We start from the raw sequence: 14,163 nt of genomic DNA on the forward strand, positions 1-14,163 counted from the left end.
TGTCACCTTCAGCATTATAAGCTTTTTTTTATCTGTATCATTTACGAAAATGTGAGTTTTTCTCTTGTATATTATATTGTAATATTAACTAATATGTAATGTAAAAAATCACGTGGGTTCCACTCACGTAAGAGGCACATTTATTTGGTGGCAGGTGTTTTATATATATATATATATATATATAATTTAAATTAACTAAGAAAATAAGATGAATAATTAACTGGAAAAAAATAAAAGAAATAAATTTAGAAAAAAAAAATGCTAGTCTAGTGCTAGGTTTAGCCTAACACTATTGCATAGAGTGGAAAAAAAAGAAGAAAGGAAGAAAAAGTAAAAAAGGAGGACGAATAAGAAATAAGAAGAAAAAAAAATGAGGGAAGGAAAAGGAGAAGACAAGCCAATGGGGAGGGGTCCAGCTGCTACTAACTAGCTAGTGGTCAACCTCTCACTAATGGCTCAGTTCTCAATTAGCTTGAGCCCGAAAGAGAGAGAAGAAAGAAAAAAGAGATGAGGAAGAAGAGGGCTCACGATTAAGAGATGAGGCGTTAGCATCTCAACAATAGTATGAGATGGTCAAAGCCTGTCCATAGTAGGAGAGAGATAACTCGAGGAGAGATGAAGAGAATAATAAGAGAGAGAAAAGAGGCAATTAGGGTAGTCGTGGCAAAAGTTGACTCACCCTAATAACTCAACACGATAATCTGAGTTTTTAATGGGTTTGAGTTTAGTCTAATCAGATTTGGATCATGAATGAATCAATTCATCTAACTTGATTATTAAACAGATCATGTTAGTATTTATTATCCTAATCTGATTAACCCGTTTACGACTCAACCAGCCAACCGTTTATGACCCGACCAACCATTTAGTACCAAATGATATCAATTAATAAAAATAAGAATTTAGTTGGCATATGAGTTCGCACATGGAAAAAAATAAACTGATATTAAATAAAAGCATCTTTCCAACCAAACATTAAGACACCTTTGTTGAGCTATATGTAAAGAAAAGCCCTTAGGTTTTAGTAATTGTAAGTTTAGACTGTTGAAATTGAATGTGTTTATTTTTTTCAATTTTTTTTATAATGAAATGTGCACAATTTTTACAAGATGCGTAAAAGGGCTTAATTTTATTATTTTAAAAACTAAATGGTTTTTGTTTAACGGATGCCCTCACCTTAGCCTATAAACAATGAAAATAATTTGTTATGGTTAAATTTATTATTATTATTATTATTATTATTATTATTATTATTATTATTATTATTATTTTCGCACAAATCACAGGGCACTCTAAATTGAGATCCATTTCGGACAAGTTTCCGAATCGTATCAGACTACTATTTATAATAGATATTATAGTTTTCGGGTTTGGTTCAGCACGCGCAGCGCACGAGCGATCGCGTCGTCGGTCGGCGTAGGTTTGACGCATCATCAATACCGGCGCTGGTAGGGCTTCCTTCTTCAATCCTCCTCCTCCCCGAGAGAGAAACAGTAAAAGAGGATGGAGGGTTGGGATCCGAGCACGAAGTCTGCATTGACGCAGATCCCTTTGCTGACGACGCGTGCAGGGCCTCGAGATGGGGCGGCGTGGACGCAGCGACTGAAGGAGGAGTACCGCGCCCTGATCGCCTACACGGGCATGAACAAGCGCAACGACAACGACTGGTTCCGGATCTCCGCCGAGAACCCCGAGGGTACCCGTTGGAGCGGCACGTGCTGGTACGTCCACAACCTCCGCCGCTACGAGTTCCACCTCCAGTTCGACATCCCGGTCACCTACCCCTCCACGGCCCCCGAGATCGAGCTCCCATCTCTCGATGGCAAGACCCACAAGGTACAAACAGACATACTGACATAACCTTTTTTTGTTTATTTGTTTCTTTCTTTCTTTCTTTCTTTCTCCTTAAAATTCCTAACTAATCATCATCTCCGTCCAGATGTATAGGGGAGGCAAGATCTGCCTCACGGTGCACTTCAAGCCCCTCTGGGCCAAGAACTGGTAGGCTTTGGCTAAAAGCCGAACTTCCCCCTCTCACTTTCCCTTTCTTACCGATTGATATCTTTGGTTCCTTGATTTTGGGCAGCCCCAGATTTGGGATCGCACACGCGCTCTGCTTAGGCCTTGCTCCTTGGCTTGCCGCGGAGGTGCCCGTCCTCGTTGACTCCGGCATGGTGAAACACAAGGATGATGAGGCGTCAACTGCTGCCGAACCTTCTTCTTAAGTAAGCCACTACATATAATGTTCTTTGATCATGAAAATTAAATATTGCTATAGGGAAAATACTGAGTGCCTCTAGATTACAGCAATCCTATCACAGTTGGAACTGATTAGGATTATCCGGTTCTTACTAAAATAATTTATAATTGCCATAATCTTTGAGTACTTCTTGTGATTGCATTTCATATAGAGTTTCCCAGATTGTTAGATCCTACAGCTGCTCCTGAATTCTTTCTCTTCTTACCTTGCCAAAATTGCTCTCTGTGATTCTCAGAAAAGGCACCTAGTCGAGTTCATGAGAACGGATGGAAAAAATTAAACGATAAACACTCATTGTTGCACCCCTCTCATGATTTATGAAACAAGAAACCAATACAAAAGTTAATTTTAATTTTGTCTATGTCTGCTTGATTTGCCCTGCATATACATTGGGGTGACGTAAAAAATTCATTACTAGCATACCTTTCATCCAGTACTTATTCTGGATTGATTTATTTCATCCTAGTTAATTAGAATAAGGAGCCAAACATGAGCTTCTGGAACTATGTGCTGGAAAGATGATATTTACTTCTTTTTTTATTTGTTAAATTGATTATAACCATGTATGCTTGTTTGTTGGATCTCATCTTTTTTCACCTAATTTTGACTCAATAGTAATCCAAAAATCTAATTATGGATCTTTTATCTTTTTGTTGCCTTCCTATGCCTTTCCTACTTTATTCAATAACCAGAGCTTATGATCCTCTTAGTTTTTCTTCCCGCTGTAGCTTCTAGTGCTATCTCTGTGATATTACGTGTTTTAGTCACTTAATAAGGAGGCATGATGGCAGCTGCATGCGAGGAAGCTTGTGCTGGTCGGCAGTCGCCACCCTTTTGAATGCCGAGTCAGACGTGGGATCATTAAGGGCAAAGCTACATTTTGGTGTTTATAATTTCTCTTGTAACTTTCAAAGATGAAACTTCATATGAGGTTTCTAGCATGCTTTGTAGATCTATAATTATGCAAGGTTTCTCTAATGTTGATCTACCAATTTCATAGGGAAGATAGGTTGAACTAGTACAAATTGAACAAAAAATTGTTTTATCCCAGTTTTCATAATTCCAAAAATTAAAAGAAAATTAGGAATATATAGACTTCTATTGAGGTAGATCTACACTTATAAAATGGTGTATTTTACATAGATCTGCCAATTTTATCATGTATTGATGGCATAATACCCAAATTTTTTTAATTTTGGGCAAATTTTGTTCATAACCTAGATGTATATGTGGCAGTAGATGGATGCCAAGTTAGGGGTGGCAACTAAGCCAGGTCAGACCTGGTTTATCACAAGTTAATTTGAGCTAATTTCAAGCCAACACAAACAAAATCCATCTATTAAATGGATTGAAATATTAACATGAATATGACACATTTGTTAAATAGGTTACATGGATAACTCATTTAACCAGTAAACAAGTCATCTAAGAGAGTAATACTAAATGTCTTAAATAAGTTAGGGCATGGATTAGATGGATTATATAAGGTAAATGGCCAAATAGTTTACACAAGTTAAACGAGTTACAAAGGTTACATGGGTTAAAAGTTTAAAAAAAATTAAACGGGTTACACAGATTATTCGGGTCATAAAAAGTTATTTGAGTTACAAACAAATTGACATGTTCTAAGCCATTAACATAAATGGATTAATTTGGGTTAAACGAGTTGAAAGTGTAAATAGATCCAACTAATAATTTGGCAGGTTGTCCTGATTATGACTTGAACCTTATTATACTAAACCTTAACTCGTTTAAATCCTTCAGCATGTCGGATCCTTACTTCAAGTCACCAATTCATCCTATGTGGGCATGGTGGATAGCTGAGTGATTTTTATTTATGTTATGCACCAGCTGAGTGATTTTTATTTATGTTATGCTCCCATTTGTGGTTTGTAGATAGTGGACTCAAAATGCAGTTGAATCATGCTACTACTTGTATGGTTGTATGATACAATCTTTATTTTCAAATTTTAATATGTGTAGTGTCAACATTGTTGCCGCTTATGTCTTAAGAACATTTAATTTTCAGTTTTCAGGTCTAATAAATAGATAAAACTGAAAAAAGGCATTCCATGGTTGTGTCAAGATATGCTAGTCAGCCTACCACATTGTATGTTAGCTATGTCGAATAAGGGTCATCACTAGCCATGCCACTGGTGCACATTTCTTGGTTGCATGTGTGTGAAAAGTGCAAAGACTACAAGTATTGCTATAATGACATTTTCCTAACTTTGGTCCATGTTTCTTGACTCCTAATCTTTTTTTTTTTGGTATCTTCAGTAAACCATATTGTGTGAACGAATATTTTTGAGAAGATTATTGGGTGAACAACTTGCTAAAGCTTCTATGCTCGATCACCAAATTTATCTAACAGTACTCTTTCTAGCTTTTACCAATTCATCTACTTCCAGTTTTGGGTGTAGAAACATTGCAATGTTGCTCGATTTTCTTTATATTCTGGTTGTTTCTCCACTTTCTTCTTTCAAAGGAAGACATTGTTGTGGTGTAATTGAGATGACAATTTCAATTTGCCTCAAGTAATTTGAGATTCAACCCCAACAGTGATGGTGTTTAAGAGTGGGTTAGAGTTTATGCAGCTTTTGACCTCAGAGTAATGGGTTCATAACTTCCAATAGTTTAATAACTTATCTTGAGGTACTGGTTCGGACTACGCTCTTATGTTTCTTTCCCTGCTTCCTAATTGACCAAAGTTTAACGGGCCTGCCTCTCTGTTTTGAGCCGCTTTGGTTTGAATACGATGATACTATGGAATTTACTCTATCAGGCTTGCATGTTAATGACTAGTTTGCATAGTCTTAAAACTCAAGTTTTTGCACTGGAACAAGAATAGCTTTGTGGTTTAACATTTGTTAGACAGAACCCTGCGGGTAAATATTTTATAAATGTAACTTTTGCGTACAATTTTAAGAATACTCCCTTTATATATATATATATATATATATATATATATATATTGAGAAAAGTGTGCTGGGCTGAGTCATATTATTGAGTAAATTACTCCCTTCAATTTTAAACTATAGGGTGTAACCATTAAAGATAAAAGTAAACTATTAGGACCAACTATAAAAGAGTTAGAAAGAGTTTCTTGTATAGAGATCAAGCATATGGGTACTAGTTATTATTTATGCTAAGTAATAGCTTTATTGTGGAGGTCCTATAAGCATCGGTTGTGCGTCAAATGTTTGGGAGCACATGTTAGATAGGTTGCTTAGTTTGAATTATTCTGTTTTTTGGTTTACTTTGTAATCGGTATAGAATCAAAATGCTGAGGCTTTGCCCCCAAATGAGTCATTCTAACAATTTTCATTTTCCGGAAACAAATGCCAGTAGGGGTGAAAACGGGTCGGATTAACTCCGACCCGACCCGCTATCCGACCCGACTCGGATCGGACTCGGATAAAAAATTTCTATCCGACTCGGATTCGGATACGGATAGAATTTTTGAAAAAAATTCAGATACGAATTCCGATACGAGTCGGATAAATTTTTCGGATTCGGATACGGATATCGGATATCCGTTTACTCGCATATTTTTTTAAATGATTTACAGTTTTTAGTTTGCTTATTTAAATAGTAAGTATTAATATTATTACTAATAATACATTATATATTATTTATAGAGGTTAATTTCTCTAATTTTATATATTTGACATACAAAAAAATTATTTGTTGTAAAACTCTTAATAATTTTGTATTAATTATATTTAAATAAAATATTATAATTATTTTAATTTTAATTAATATCCGTTTAAGATCCGATTATTTATCCGAAAATTATCCGTATCTGTTTAGTTAGGATATGGTTTTAAATTTTGCTATCCGTCCAATATCCGTATCCGAATCCGTATCCAAATTAAAAATACGAATCCGGATATGAATTGAGCACTATCCGATCCGTATCCGATCTGTTTTCACCCCTAAATGCGAGCCAGAAGCGATTGTGGATATCCCTTGTGTCTAGCTTTCAGACGCATTGTACTTCTTTGACCAAATTCTTACTTGGTGGCTTCAGGAAGTATGTTACAAACATAAAAGCATATATTTATGAAAACTAACAAACATTGTCTAGCAAAATACCTATAAATTTACACACAAAAAAATGAAAACTCTCCAACCGTTTAAGAACAATGCTATTGCGTAATTACGGATCAACCATCTGTGTATGATCACATCATCACATTGATACAGATTTTATCTCATATATAACTTCAGATCATATACAGACACGAATTTATTTATCTAGTGATGCATATAGGGGTGGCAAAAATTAATCGGACATAGAAACCCAGCTATTTATCGGGTATGGGTTTAGTTTAATCGGATTTAGATCATAAACGGATTAACTCGCCTAACTTGATAATTGATTGGGTCGTATTCAGGTTTATACCACTGACCCGCTTGATCCGTTTAAGTATACGAGTCGAATTAGGTTGAGTCAACCCACCAACCACAATATATCTATATAATTTCTAACTCTAAGACCTAACTAACTACACACTCTCCAAAAGGCCGAGACCAAAGATGCGTCGTCATTGCCCTTAGCCAATTACCTATGCTCGATCTCCTCACTCCGTCAGACTCCTCACACCGCCAGATCTCCTCACTCTCGTCGTCGAATCTCCCCACTCATGCTGTCAGATCTCCTCACTTTGGGTCTCTTCACTCCTCACGCCAATCACCTATCAGATATCCCCCTTACTCACGTCGTCGAGTCTCCCCAGTCGCTAGATCTCCTCATGCAACCAAATAACATCGTCGGACGACAACGTTGTTGCTCTCACCCATCGACGTGCAAGCATGGCGGTGACACCCTAGCTTTACCAATCTTCGGCGGTTTTGCTCTGCGATGAGTGTGTGCTCATCGATGGAAGCAACCCTCATGTGACTACAACTCCGGCGTCGAGTACCCAATGTCGCCAATGGAGCTTAGCCTCGAGGAGTTCTCGCCTCATCGCCATAGGAGCTAGAGATGGGACTTCGTCACCATATAGGTCCACTCCTAGAGCCTCGCTGTTGTCGACACTTTGATCTCCGTTGCCGCTTCGCCAACTCCGACAACACCTCCATAGCTAGAAACCGATCTAGATTTGTTACTAAATATTACCAATAATTCTGCGAGATTTGTGTTATGTTTATATAATTTTTGTTAGTTTGATTTTTGTTATGTGTTGCCGTCATCCTTTGTACAGACAAACTTCTTGGGTGCTAAGATCCAAAGTTGAGAGGGAAACAGCCCAGATCGTACGCTAAGGTCCCTAAGCAATCACTTAGTGGAAAAGGAAGTGATCGAGCGATGACAACCAGGAGGTGGGCTTGGAAGCAGCCATCCTTTGAAGAAAGCGTAATAGCTCACTGGTCTAGCTCCATGGCACCGAAAATGTATCAGGGCTCAAGTGATTCTGTATTAAGATTTTATAGTAATTTTGTAAATTAGTTAATATTGTTTTGTAAATGGATTAATCGGATTGTATAAACAGGTTAATCTTGTTTTATAAATGGATTAATCTTGTTATATAAATGGGTTAATCTGGTTTTGTAAACGGGTTAATCATGTTGTGTAAAACTATGTTGTATAAAGAATACAACCCATTTATTAAATGGGTAAACAAATCATATTACCCGTTTAATAAATAGATAGTGTTTATGTTTGTACTATCTTGATCCGATTAGAATCTTACCCAATCCGAACCCAACTAACCCGACCCGATTGACACCCATGTATGCATAAAACAAATCTATGGCTTGATAGGACAAAAGATTACCGGGCCGTTTGTACTCAGCAAGAAAATAAAATCTGTTAAACATCTCGTCCTGCAAACAATATTAATATACTTGCTTTGCATAGTACTGTTTCTATCAACCATTTCACAAGGAAAAAGAAAAGAAAAGGAAAAAGAAAAAAAGAACCCGCATTGTCTGAAAAAGCTTGAATTTGATAAACACGTTATGCTACGATCAACTATAGAAATTACAAGATTGCCAAAGATCTGAAACCGGTAACCATCATGGGCCATACATAAGAAGATCTACATAACACGCCCTCAGAACCATCTGTTAGGAGTGAACTTCACAAGTCAACGTTACTCTGCATGATTTTTCTAAGGTAAAAAGACTTATCAATCTGGCATCCTGTAGATCTAAAACATTACTCATCATCACTCTTGATGCATATCCTGCGGTGGAGCAAACATAGGATTTACTGGCCGGGCCACCACAACATTCTCATCAGGAAAGAGTGCTTTGATAAATGGAGGAGTCTTCAGTGGGTGTCGGCCTGTCATCCTTGGATACACATTTTCAAGAAAGTAATAAGCATGGCCAGCAATCATGCCCTGAGTCAGGATAGCATTGCCAGATCAGTACGATAGAACAAAACAGTACACATAAGTAACAGAAGAAACCCCAGATTAACCATATTTAAAATATAATCTGAAAATCCTGAATAAAACAATGCTAAACTAATGAAATAAAATAAATCTAGCACATCAGATAAGAGATAAATCCATTAATCAAGAATAAAGAGACAAGCGCAGGATTAAAGACTGCATATGAAAAACAGAAATATATGACTCCAAATCTCAGCTGTGCCTATAGCCCAGGCAATCATCACCAAGCTAAGGCAGGTAAGACAACATGGGGCTGTCAAAATGATCAAGTCATCACGCCACTCCATATTCAGCTTAAGTAAACTGACCTATCTTCCTTTTCAGTTTTCTTATTTTTTTTAAATCTTCCTTCTCAGTTAGTCAGTATATTTATGCCTGATCCAATTCAAATTTGATTTAATTTGTCGGAGGTTGCCACTTATTAAGTTTCAGTGAAACAAGAGCTTTGGCCTATTTGTTCAAAAGAAATTATTTGATTTAATTTGATCTTTATTCAACTTAATAAATCAGGCTTGAATTAAATTGATTCAATCTTGACAAGAGGCTTGATTTGAGTTGGTCTTAATAATAGTTATACAGCAGCTTATTATGGATTCTATCAGCTTAACACAATAGTTTAGGAATTAAGCATGAATTGGAATTAAATAACCTGAGCTTGATCACTGATAAAATTAACATTGACCCAGAGGCCCAAAATTAATTTTGAGCTTGCTCCAAGCTAGTCCCAGTCAAGCTTTAGCCCAACTACACTTGTTATGCAAGCAACTTGATGCCACAAATTTTTGGCCATCTAGATTTTCCTAAAGGGAAGTCAACTGACTGGTTTTCTATGAAAAAATTTACAAACAAAATAACTAATATATCAAAAAGAAATGCAACTTCCTATAGTGATATGTTACAGGATCTACTTGTATATATACTAAGGGTGTATGATTGAATAACTCAAATCATGATCAAAAGACAGTTGAAATGAGAAGCATTGATCAATTCCACTCATTGAGAAACATAGATCTATTATGAACCAGATCTGGACCAATCCGGACGTAAAATAATTATGAAAATTTATGTAATGATACCCTCGAAAGTTAAGAGTTTTAATGGTATTGGTTTCACATAAATCAAAAATCGTAACGAAGAGGTCGAGGTAAAAAAAATATAAACAAAATGATGGAGGAAAGTCAAAACGAGGTAGATTAGTAAATATCCAACGTTGCAGCAATCGTCAAAGGATAACGGACAACCAAAGGTGGTGACGGATGGCTGTATAGTATGATGGCTCATGGCGTAGAATAATAGTTATGGTTCGAAGATAGAATTAAAGTTCTAAGTTAAATCTACTCATAGAAAAATAAACAGATATAACTAATTTACTTCTACTCTTAGATTATCTTATTCTTACTCCTACTTCTACGATAAACTCAAGACTAAAATATAATTCTTAATTCTTCATTAGATGCTTAGATGAATAAACAAAGAAGCTCAGCCCTTCTATATATAGAAGTCGAATATAATGAGTCCTATTCAAAGTAGTCCTAAAGATTTATACAACTCGAACTAAGATTTACTTTAGAGGCTTATATGACTTAATTGAACTTGCCTTATATTAGCATGAAGGCTTATATGACTCGAACTAAAATTTGTCTTAGTCTATTTCTAAAAGCTTATACGACTCGAATTAAGATCTGCCTTAAAGACTTACATGACTTAATTAGACTTATCTTAGACTAGCCATGAAGGCTTATATAACTCAAACTAAATTAAGACTTGACTTAAAAGCTTACATAACTTAATTGGACTTGCCTTAGTAAATTACATGACTTAATTAGACTTGCCTTAAAAAGCTTATATCACATAATTAGACTTACCTTAAGAACTTACATAAAAGATAAATATAAATCAATTAAAAAATAAATAGACACTATCCATCGAGCACATATCTTCATAATGCGATCCAACCTAACCTAGTCCGCATTAAGATCAATTCCACTCAGTGGCCAGCAAAACCACTTAACATTATTGTTCTTAGCATAGCTTTTTTTTGCTGTTACAGAAATTACTCTTTTAACTCTCTTTCATGTTTCTTTAGTCGAAAATATTAACATGATTATGGAAGCAACTATGAAGCACGGGCACTTCAAATAGCATGTCGTGTCCGTGTCCAACACTTATCGAACACTTGTTGGACACACTTTTGGACATTCTTGGTATATTTTTTAGACAAATTTTATCATATGCTATAAAAGTTTATAATAGGGATTATCTACTGTAGAAATTTCCTACATATGCTATATAAATATAATGCAACAATCACAAGTCCAAATAAATTAATATTAATGTAAATTATTGTAAAATCATAGATTCGTCTATGCCATCCATTATAGTTAAGTAATGGTAGTTAAATATTTATTCTCATATTGAATTGTATTATCACATACCAGCATTATCACTTTTGACTTTGTGATATTCTGTGCATTTTGTTTTTCTCTCATGAATAATTTATGCATGTATGTATATTTATATTATAAGTTTAGAAAAATATTGCTTTAACGTATCAATGATATATATAATGCTTTTATTTATAAAAGATTGGTTCATATCTCCATGTTTGTATTGTGTCGTATCCGTGTTCTGCATCCGTGTATTCTTAGGAAAGTAACTATTTGATACTAAGTAAAAAAATATAAAAAAACTTTAAAAAAAATATATGATATTGAGTAACATACCAGAAGATCCACCCACGTACTGCTACCAACTAGAATGGAGAATCCTAGAAGGACCTGTAACATCACAAACAATAATATTAACAACTAATTCTCTCATTTTTTAACCAGCTAAAATAATAAGCATCAACATCATCGTTCATAGTAGATATACCATAGATGAAGATCACATAGCAATTCTTTTTAAGTCTCGCTTACTTTAGGAATAAAGTCAATTTTAGAATAGATATTCCTTTTTGTTATTTCCAAAATGATATCTTTATTTTATAAATAAGATGTAATTTTGATAAATAGTATTTGTATTCTAAAATAAAGTTATAATGATATTTTGCTGTTATTCTAAAATAAAAAAATTATATTTCAAAACAAAAAACTTTATTCTTGAAGTGAACGGGGCCTTAAGAAATAAATCAAGGGACAATCATTTTAATAAACCATACAAAAAGCACATAATTGACTTGAAAACTTTTAAATACATTTCCATGTCCTCCCAAAAGGAAAACAAAACTTTATGATAAAGAACAATTTCATGTCAAAAATGTTCCACTAGGTATGAGCACAGATATACATACCTACTTTCAAGTGATGAATGAGAAGACAAGCAAATACAGTGTATAACAAAACACATAAAGAGAAGAAAATGACTTTACCTTTTAACGCATTATTTTGTCTTTTAACTGCAGTTGCTGACCTATACTAGCATATCATTGTTCATAAAGAAAAGAAAATGATCCAACCAAGGCCATGTTATCCAATTTGTCATCCACAAAGCTTATAAAAAAAATTATGGAACTAGCAGTGTATCCCCCACTCTCAGGTATTTGCAATAAATTGGAAGGGGAAAGGCATTCTGCTATGTTCGTTCTAACTGCTATCACTCACCCATGGCAGATATGCTGCTGTGAAAGTAAAAAGGCCCAAGAAACTCATGTGGATAAAAGGATTATGCTTGCTCCAGACATAGACCTGCAGGAAGAGAAAAGGTGATCCAATAACTCAAGAGTATAAAGGAAATCTTAAACTAAACGACACATGAGACAAGGTTTCAGACATAAATTTTTGGATAGAATGAAAACGGTAAGTGACTAACCATCATGAACGTCAATGAATTGCTGAGAAACAAAATTTTGGCGAAAGTCTCAGAAACATATGGTATCATCCCTCCAATGAGAACAATCCCAGTAAGAACAGTGGCACCAAATAAGAGCATGTAGAAGAAATCCGCAGTTCGCCCTCTAAAAGAGTTTTCCTCGAGTAGCTTGCAGTATCGTGCAAGGAAGAACATGTGGAATAGGAAATCCAAATCTGGTTGATAATGACAGCAACAATAAGAGTAACTGAATATAATAAGCAAGTCAAACTAAGAAAAAAGATCAGCAGTTAAGAATTGAAGGAGAGGTGAGCTAATAGATCTATCAACCTACAACTGAAAATTGTACACCTGTTGAAAAACCCAAGGAAAGGAAGCGAAAGAGTAATAAAATTAGAGCATACCCATTTTACGGAAGTACAAGAAGTTTGTGACAAGACGCCAGATCTCAAATTTCTGGACAACGCGCTTGGGATTCAGATATAAATGATACGGGGATATGATCTGTCATAAAATTGAAAAAAAAGAAAGAAAATTATGTAAAGAATCAATAAGATAGTAATTTCCAGATATAAGCTAAACCCAGCATATCAAGAAACTATTGCTCAATTAATCTCGACAAATAACCAAAGAAAGAAGACATCAAAACGCCCTAAATCAATGCCATTTAGATGATGAAATCGATCTCGAGAAGGGAATCGAGAGTGAAATCTTCGAAAAGGAAACGTGAATTAGCTCCCAGACCTAACAACCGGATGAAAAGGATAAGATTAGGGGAAAAGCAAACCTCCAGAGAGCATCCGACGGTGGTGACCACCGCGGCAGTGAGATAGGAGCGCGTGATGATGGGCATCTGCTTGTACCATTCCTCCAACGCTTGCGCCATTCCTCCTCTTTCTCCTTCTCCAACCACCAACTCGAGAGAGAGGGAGGGAGAGACAGAGAGATTTATCTACTGCACGAAGGAATGGAAAATGAAAGCAGAAACAGAAACCCTAACCCTTGATCGTTTCGTTCAGTGAAGTAGTGGAATGAGGGAGTCGAGGAGACGAAGGGAAGAAGAGAAAACACGGAGAAGAGGATGGATTTCGAAGGGTCAGATGCAGAGAGAGAGAGAGAGAGAGAGAGAGAGAGAGAGAGAGAGAAAGGGGGGGGGGGAATTCAGCGGACGCCTTTATTATTTATTTATTTCTTTATTTATGCCGGTGGTGGGGACCAGGGAGAGCAAAGCCATGTCGCCTGCCCTCCACGTCAGTAGGCGCTTGATGAGGTAGCATTTCCAATCACCAGCGGACACGTATCCTTCGACTCCGAGGATGGCCTCCCAGACTCCCTCCCATACACCAACGCAGGACTTTTATTTTTTAATTTAGAAAAGGTAAAATTCGGCTAATATATTTAATAAAAATCTATTTTTCTCACTAGATTATATTATTCTGTTATTTTCTACGTGCGCCTAGTAACAAATATTTATTATTTCATAATACGTAATATAACTATAAATTACTTTCTGAATTAGTTTGACTTTGTTAAAATGTACTAATACGTCACTTTTTGTCTTAAGAAATTGCGGACAGTAATAAGTATAATTGTTTAATAATTACGAATTACATAATAAAATATAATACTAAGTAAAAATATAAGTGTTCAATAACTATAAATTATCTCTAGATAATCGAACCTAAG

At 35.6% G+C, this 14,163-nt stretch overlaps 2 protein-coding genes across 5 annotated transcripts; one reads left to right on the plus strand and one right to left on the minus strand.

The window, feature by feature from the left end:
- The first annotated feature begins 1,372 nt into the window (after window positions 1-1,372).
- On the plus strand, window positions 1,373-7,703 carry LOC140761409 (ubiquitin-fold modifier-conjugating enzyme 1). 4 transcript variants are annotated; one of them, XM_073098719.1, is made up of 4 exons: window positions 1,373-1,836; window positions 1,940-2,001; window positions 2,087-2,225; window positions 7,471-7,703. In XM_073098719.1, the coding sequence occupies exons 1-3, from the start codon at window positions 1,504-1,506 to the stop codon at window positions 2,223-2,225; spliced, it is 534 nt and encodes a 177-aa protein (XP_072954820.1). In that variant the 5' UTR covers window positions 1,373-1,503; the 3' UTR covers window positions 7,471-7,703. The 4 variants fall into 4 exon arrangements, with proteins under 4 accessions (XP_072954820.1, XP_072954821.1, XP_072954818.1 ...); XM_073098720.1 differs by lacking the exon at window positions 7,471-7,703 and adding an exon at window positions 3,025-3,252; XM_073098717.1 differs by lacking the exon at window positions 7,471-7,703 and adding an exon at window positions 4,541-4,819 and having other exon boundaries at window positions 1,374-1,836.
- A 326-nt stretch (window positions 7,704-8,029) lies between these two features.
- LOC140761642 (derlin-2) lies at window positions 8,030-13,620 on the minus strand. Its single transcript, XM_073099062.1, has 6 exons — window positions 13,265-13,620; window positions 12,882-12,981; window positions 12,478-12,692; window positions 12,270-12,353; window positions 11,391-11,444; window positions 8,030-8,613 (listed from the first exon to the last, which is right to left on the minus strand). The coding sequence occupies exons 1-6, from the start codon at window positions 13,361-13,363 to the stop codon at window positions 8,437-8,439; spliced, it is 729 nt and encodes a 242-aa protein (XP_072955163.1). The 5' UTR covers window positions 13,364-13,620; the 3' UTR covers window positions 8,030-8,436.
- Between the last annotated feature and the right edge of the window lie 543 nt (window positions 13,621-14,163).

The sequence above is a fragment of the Typha angustifolia genome, chromosome 6, assembly GCF_048772165.1.
Source record: "Typha angustifolia cultivar Huaian chromosome 6, ASM4877216v1, whole genome shotgun sequence".
Lineage (NCBI taxonomy): Eukaryota > Viridiplantae > Streptophyta > Magnoliopsida > Poales > Typhaceae > Typha > Typha angustifolia.

Coding starts and splice junctions, on each gene's coding strand:
- LOC140761409 (XM_073098719.1), top strand. CDS start 1,504: ATGGAGGGTTGGGATCCGAGCACGAAGTCTGCATTGACGCAGATCCCT. Junction 1,837..1,939: donor TCGATGGCAAGACCCACAAG/GTACAAACAGAC, acceptor ATCTCCGTCCAG/ATGTATAGGGGAGGCAAGAT. Junction 2,002..2,086: donor CCCCTCTGGGCCAAGAACTG/GTAGGCTTTGGC, acceptor GATTTTGGGCAG/CCCCAGATTTGGGATCGCAC.
- LOC140761642 (XM_073099062.1), bottom strand. CDS start 13,363: ATGGCGCAAGCGTTGGAGGAATGGTACAAGCAGATGCCCATCATCACG. Junction 11,445..12,269: donor CAGCAGCATATCTGCCATGG/GTGAGTGATAGC, acceptor GTGATGTTACAG/GTCCTTCTAGGATTCTCCAT. Junction 8,614..11,390: donor GTACGTGGGTGGATCTTCTG/GTATGTTACTCA, acceptor ATCCTGACTCAG/GGCATGATTGCTGGCCATGC.